This window comes from Ursus americanus, chromosome 3 (assembly GCF_024610735.1).
Source record: "Ursus americanus isolate L20-20 chromosome 3, mUrsAme1.1.p, whole genome shotgun sequence".
Classification (NCBI taxonomy): domain Eukaryota; kingdom Metazoa; phylum Chordata; class Mammalia; order Carnivora; family Ursidae; genus Ursus; species Ursus americanus.
Genome location: NC_142129.1, coordinates 11302812 through 11309866, shown reverse-complemented (window position 1 = coordinate 11309866; position 7055 = coordinate 11302812). Strand labels below are relative to the sequence as shown.

The 7055-nt window shown below is 41.0% G+C and overlaps 1 protein-coding gene across 1 annotated transcript; it reads left to right on the top strand.

Annotated features, from left to right (window-relative positions):
- The first annotated feature begins 4548 nt into the window (after positions 1–4548).
- On the top strand, positions 4549–5502 carry LOC123789539 (olfactory receptor-like protein OLF3). Its single transcript, XM_045793621.2, has one exon. It carries the CDS (start codon positions 4549–4551, stop codon positions 5500–5502), a length of 954 nt encoding a protein of 317 aa, XP_045649577.1.
- The last annotated feature ends 1553 nt before the right edge of the window (positions 5503–7055 follow it).

Sequence of the window (7055 nt, the reverse complement as noted above, 5' to 3'; positions counted from 1 at the left end):
ATCATTCACATACTAGTTCACAAAAAGATTATTTGCTTTATATCGTAAACCTTCCATTTAATATTTTTCATATTTAAATATGTCTTCAAAAGGAGATGTTCCACATAAAAATAACACATTTCAGGCATTACTATCAGTATTTTAAAGAGAAAATTTTTCATAGACTCTTTCTATGGCATCTTTCATACTAAGTCACGTAGTATGCTCTCTTTGTTATGGCTCTAGTAATTATCCTACATCCACCCTACTCCACAAAACACTGGCATGAAGTCCTTCCTGCAAGGTGCTCATGTCCAAGGAGATTAACCAAGGGAAATGTCATTCCTCAATACTATATTCTGAGCAGGCAGCTGGATTATTCATTTGTGAGTGGACCATCATAACTCAAAACATATAGAGAATGGCTGCAGATTTGTTGAGAAAATATGTGAAATAGCATTTTGTTGTTTATTAAAGGCATACTGTGGACCTGGCAAAAAAGGTAAAGTAGCCAGAGTTAGGACAAATTCTCAGAAAAGAGCACAAAACACACTGTGCAGGAGGAAGAGCTAAATAGATGAGCTCTTAACTGTGGTCGTTGTTTAACACTGGTTTTGAACATCAGCTGCCTGCCTAACCCTGTCCTAAAAGGTTTCTGTTGCCTTATTTATGCAGACAAATGGAACAGATATTCCCACATTTCCCCTTTGTTTTTTGACCTCAGTGAAAAATACACGTTCAGGAAGAGCTACAGATCCTACAAATAAGTTAGATCTGAGAAGACCAAGCTCTGGCGTTCTGATAGGAGTGCTGAGATCTGAAGTCCTCATCTGGCACTGAGTCCATTTTCCACCCTAGGTCAGGACAGGAACCCAGCTAAATTTAAATGGAGATGCTCCCAAAGTAATAAGGTGATGGCATTAACTGCAGGCCATGCTAAAAGCATCTGATGAACACACGTTTCCTCCTGCATTTGCCTTTCCAAAGGCCGATCTATTTTCTTTGTCTGCCATGAGTCCCAAAAAGGACTCTAGAGTGTGGACAAAAGGTGTACTTGGATATTAATGATTTTGAAATAAGGCAGTGGTCTTTGGAAATGAAGAGCAGCCTCAGTGGCTTAAAAATAATCAGTTAACATATCCTCCCTGAAAGTTACTTCAGTGTTAACAGCTTATTTTAACAAAATACTTTGCTGTAAAACACACAGTATGATAATAAATGCTAGCGATAATAAAATAAAATTTAGAGATAGAACAGGACCAGACTGAAGATTGTGTGGAAATTCTTCTGTGCAGGAAAACCTTAATTCTGTGTACATGTAGGATCTGTTTGTGTGGGGAAGTGATGGGGAAACACTTGTATCTCCTGATGAACTTGGAGGAGCGTGTAGGCTGTGGAGTGGGTGGAGGTGGCATCAGGGAAATTTACAAGGACGCCCTGCACTCCATGGGGTGGGGTGGTGAGGGCAAGTGCGAATGACATTATGGGGAGTTGGGGAATATGCAGTAAAGGAAATGAAGAAAGAGGATTTATTCCGTGGATTGGGGAAGAGGAGGGAAAAGTCAAGTGTGATGTGGGAGAATTTTTGTTGCATTGATAGAATGAAGGAGTCAGGAGGGATCCCGTGTGTGGGGAGGTGAGTGGAGGCCTTGGTGAGACATTTATGAGACAGACATTCATTGTGGTGTTGGGGAAAGCAGCTGGGCCTTCAGAGGGAAGTCCAGGAGACAAATGTAGACTTGAGGGTGAGCTGCACAGAGTTGATCACAGTTATTGTCGTTAGAAATTACAAGCCCTTCAAGGGAAAAAAGCCATAGAAGAGTACAGTTGGTGAGCACAGAACTGACCGGATTTTCCCAGCGGTGGAGCGGGAGGGTTTGGAGAAATCCCCCAAGAATGCAGATAAGGAATAACCGGTCAGAGGCAAGTCAGGACAGAAGCACAGGATAGAGTCAAGGGTTTGAAGCAGCAAAATTTGACATTTTAAAAGTTAAACAGTGAAAATCAAATGAAAACCTGTGTCTTTGATACAAGAAAGTCACCAGTGATCTTTAAGACTATAATTTCCATGATTTAGTGAAAGTGAAAACCACATTTTTATGGCTCAAAGGATGAATCCTATGAGGAAATAATTCTAGCAGGTGGATACTAATCATTTGAGAACTCTTGTTGTGAAAGAGGAAGTAATTTGAATGATAAATAGCAAAGATTCTTCTCCCCATTTTGAGAGATTGTATGTATTTTTTTTAATGAGGGAAAAGTGGTCAATGAGAGACAAGAGAAACGCAAGGATGGCAAAAAGAGGGAATAAGTGAAAGAATAAGATAGTTATTGAAAGACATAGGTGAGAAAGATAATGAAAGAGATAGAGAATATGAAATCGAAGGTTTAGGTCAGTTATCATTGCCAAATAATGGATACCTGCCCTGATTCAGTCATTAGGAAGGTTGGATCTTCGACTCCTTAATTTCAGCAATGACCTTTTTAGTTGGCCAGTATTATCCACATTGTGCCATTGAAGAACTGTGAGACAGAGGCAGTCGGGTGGCTTGCTTTGGGTCCCAGGAAGTGGAAGAGAATGGATTCAGAGCACAGACTGTTGAGTTCTGAAGCTTGGACCTACAATGAGAAGCAATACTGTTGTTCATTTGTCATGAGACAAGGGCTATAGTAGAGAGATGTGTGGGGTGGGCAGGAAGACCAGAGTGAGTCATGGGCTGGCATGTTTCCAGGCAGCTTGCACATGCAACAGGGGGACAGTGATAGGATGGCAATCTGTTCTGTGTCTTTTTCATCCACATGAACTCTAAGTGTAGGGAAGTGTAATATTTACTTTGAAATCTCAGCAACTAGCAGCAATGGCACTTCATGGATGTTTGCCAAATGAGTGGAAAAAGAAATGTCTACTTTCTGTCACAGATTTGTTAAAATTCAGTAACAGTTAACAGATTTTTTTTCTTGAGGTTTTAGAATTAAATTTGAATGTCATCTTTGAGGCATTTGGTCTGACCATGATTGAAGAAAAGCCAAGTGAGGGGTGGTGGTGGAAGGTTTATGATAGAACCAAAGAGGAGGAACAGTTGAAAGGGGAGATCAGGTAAGAGAAGGACACCAGGAGAGTTTATGAAAATGTATGTGGCTGAACTGTGAAAGAGATGGGCATTTGGGGAAACTGCTTGTTTTGTTTCAGCCTTTATTGGACAAGAGAGTAGAGGCATAGACAGTCTTACCTTTCTGCTCACAGACCCTAGCAAGATCCCTTTGGATTCTAGGACAGGCAAGCAGCTCTGTTTCTGCCCTCAAGCCCTCTTACTGCCTTTATCTTTTACTTTTAAAAAAAATTTAAAAATTTGAACAGTTTCTGTTTAGTGTTCAACATTGATATTGTAACATATAGTTCTACTTAAGAACCTTTCTGGGGTGAAAGAAAACACAAAAGAAATTCCATTCCAGCATACGTCTACATATATTCATACATATATTGTACTCTGCCTTGGTCAATGATGAAGGTTCCTTAAACAATTGCTTCCCTTCCTCTTTTGTAAATAGAAAGTCAAACATCCATACTGTCATTTTCTTTATTTCGAGCCCATATGCAAAGGATAGATTCTTAAGAACATCAAGTTGATAAGAAAAATGAAAAGAACAAGGTATGATTACAATTCCTTCCCTTCTGATCCCAGTGAAGGCTGAAGAGATCAGGGCTATAAAAAATGCAAATGGTCCCCATGTCCTCAAGGTGACCAGTCATCCTGAAGCCCTCAGTTCTATTACAGAATGCCTCCAATTTCATTTATATCTGAGTTTGTGGAGGTTATACATGGGAAAATCCTTTGTTATTCTATCTACTCTAAGGCAGAGGTCATGTTACTACTAATACTCAGACTAGTATGTAATATTGTTACCAGTACAGTCTACAGGGTACTTTCTCCAAAGTTACCTACATTTCAGCTTGAAAGTACTTATGAGTGGTATAATGTCCTGTTTCATATATAAAAGTTTGTCACTAAACCACAATAACAAAGCTGCTAAATAAAATCAGATTTCAAACCTATCTTCTCTGATTCTAGAACTTTCCACAAGGCCCTGCTTCTTCCCAAAGAGTGAGTGCCTGCCTCTTGTAATAGATTTATTCATTTTATCATGATGAAGCTAGTTGACACAATTAAGGTAGTTTTTGTAACTTTCCAACCAGATTTTTTTCCATTGTTTTTCATTTTACCTACTACTGTCACCTACCAAGCTCCCCTCACTCTCAATCTGAGGTAAGTTGGTAAAGATGTGAGCTCCTAAAATTGCACTGCATTATCTCCAGCATTTAACTGGGTTATCTTGAGACCACTTCATGTCCATATAAAAGTGCTGGCCTGACTCTGATGAGAATAGATGTAATACATGTTGGGATAAAGCTTGTCATCTTGGCCAGTAAATGGTGTGAAACATCTGGTTAAGGCTGGCCAATTGTATACAATATGTATTCATAAAAAGTTTTTTTTTAATAATTCTTTGATTCAGTAGATTCTATTGTTTCTGACTTTCTCTGCAGATTAATAATCTTCAGATTTTTTAATGGGAATGGGTAACCAGACTTGGGAGAGAGAGTTTATTCTCCTTGGCCTGTCCAGTGACTGGGACACACAGGTCTCCCTCTTTGTCCTCTTCTTGATCAAGTACATGGTGACAGTGCTGGGGAATTTCTTCATTGTTCTTCTCATCAGACTGGACAGCCGACTCCATACCCCCATGTACTTCTTTCTCACCAACCTCTCCCTCGTTGATGTCTCTTATGCCACAAGCATCGTTCCTCAGATGCTGGCGCATTTTCTTGCAGCACATAAAGCAATCCCATTTGTGAGCTGTGCAGCCCAGTTATTTTTCTCCCTGGGCTTGGGCGGGATTGAGTTTGTTCTATTGGCAGTGATGGCCTATGACCGCTACGTGGCTGTGTGTAACCCCCTGCGATACTCGGTCATCATGCACGGAGGCCTCTGTGCTAGGTTGGCCATCACATCCTGGGTCAGTGGCTCTGTCAACTCTCTCATGCAGACTGTAATCACCTTTCAGCTGCCCATGTGCCAAAACAAGTATATTGATCACATATCCTGCGAACTCCTAGCTGTGGTCAGACTGGCTTGTGTGGACACCTCCTCCAATGAGATTGCAATCATGGTTTCTAGCATTGTTCTGCTGATGACACCTTTCTGCCTGGTTCTCCTATCCTACATCCAGATCATCTCCACCATCCTAAAGATCCAGTCCACGGAGGGAAGAAAGAAAGCCTTCCACACCTGTGCCTCTCACCTCACAGTGGTTGTCCTGTGCTATGGCATGGCCATTTTCACGTATATCCAGCCCCGCTCCAGCCCCTCTGTCCTTCAGGAGAAGCTGATCTCTCTCTTCTATGCTGTGTTGACACCCATGCTGAACCCCATGATTTATAGTGTAAGGAATAAGGAGGTGAAGGGGGCTTGGCAGAAGCTATTAGGGCAATTATCTGGGTTAACATCAAAACTGGCAACTTGATGAATCCTGAGCATCACTTAGAGAAAGGAGCTTTGCCTGTGTTTTCTCCCACTTGACTCAGATATGGCAGTCATCATCCGCATTGTCCTGGAAACCAGGAAGGAGATGACGACACATGTACTGGTGATGCTGGGTGGGAGGCTGGAGGTTGGGTTGGCGTGTGGGTGTGGGTGTATTTTATGTCACAGCAGCGTGTTCAGTGGAGTTGAGCACTGCTGTAATAGAGCTTCCCACACTTTTTCTGTGTCCATTCATATGGCCTGAGAGTAATAAGAAGAAAAAACACACTGTTTTGATTTGTTACATTGTTCGTAATCCCGGACCTATTTGTGGATCTTACTCTGGACCACTGGTTCTTATTCATCCAAATTTTGTACAAGGTAATTGCGTTTCCATTGGGACCTAAAACATTTTCATATTCTAGACTCACTTAAAATAATGTGTGACGTATGAAGCCACATGCAGTAACTGTGTGAGTCACTGTTCTGAGAGAGATGCTATGGAGGCTGTTACGATGTCTTTGTGCTGGACCACTGACTGTGCACATAGCATCTTGCCTGAGTGCGGAAGGTACCTCAGGGAAGGAGCATCAACTAAAGGTCTTGTTTTATAGCAACAGGAATATAACTAAAGGTGTTTGTTGAAGGCTACCACAGGCCAAAGAAAAGTCACATCTGGGGAACTACTTGACAGCATACAAGCAATTTGCGAGGAACTTTACTGCGTATGTAAGAGGTACCGCTTAAATGTTAAAACTGTCCATTCTGAAAATTCCATAACCTCTTTTCTGAGACTTTAGGAACAATAAGCACATAAAGTATGAATTAATATATAAAATATAAGAGAGTTAATCTGAGAAAGGACAGATTTCTGAGCCAAGGCCACTGAAAGATAAGACAATTTCAATATGTATTTTGGGAATCAGGATAGTTGGGCCAACTGTGTTTCCCTCTAGTCTCTGAATGCCTTCTCCCATCCCTCCTCCCACACACAACAGGGCCCTACCTGATCTTTGTAAATTAATGAGGTGGAATATGTGAGGCTGGACCTCATCTCTGAGAAAACACCTAAGTAAGGAACAAAAGGGAGAAGAAATATTGTACAACGGGTAAGGAAGGGGAAAGAGGAGAAAGAATGGATACTAGCTCATCTTCTCACTCCCTTGAAAAAACCCCAAACTCCTTTCTTCTTGTGTCTCGTGTAAGTCAGGGGATTCACAGTTTTTCCATTTGTGAATATGTTATCACACATTCTCAGTGTTCAAGCAGAGTTGAAGTTTCATATAATCCAAAGCTCATCCGACATTTCAGATCTACCTAAAAGTAATCAATCCTAAATTTTTCAAAATTGGCGTGTGTCTCAATAGATGTCAGTGGTACTGAGCTAAATTTCTCATTAGGTATTCAGATATCAGTGGAATATCTACTGTGTATCAGTGACAATGAATTGTTGAGACACAATAGTCGATATGAATGAGTCCTGAAAATATAACGGCATAGCAAGGATGACAGTGAAGCAATTAAAATGCAGGGTGAGAGGAGTCACAGACAGTA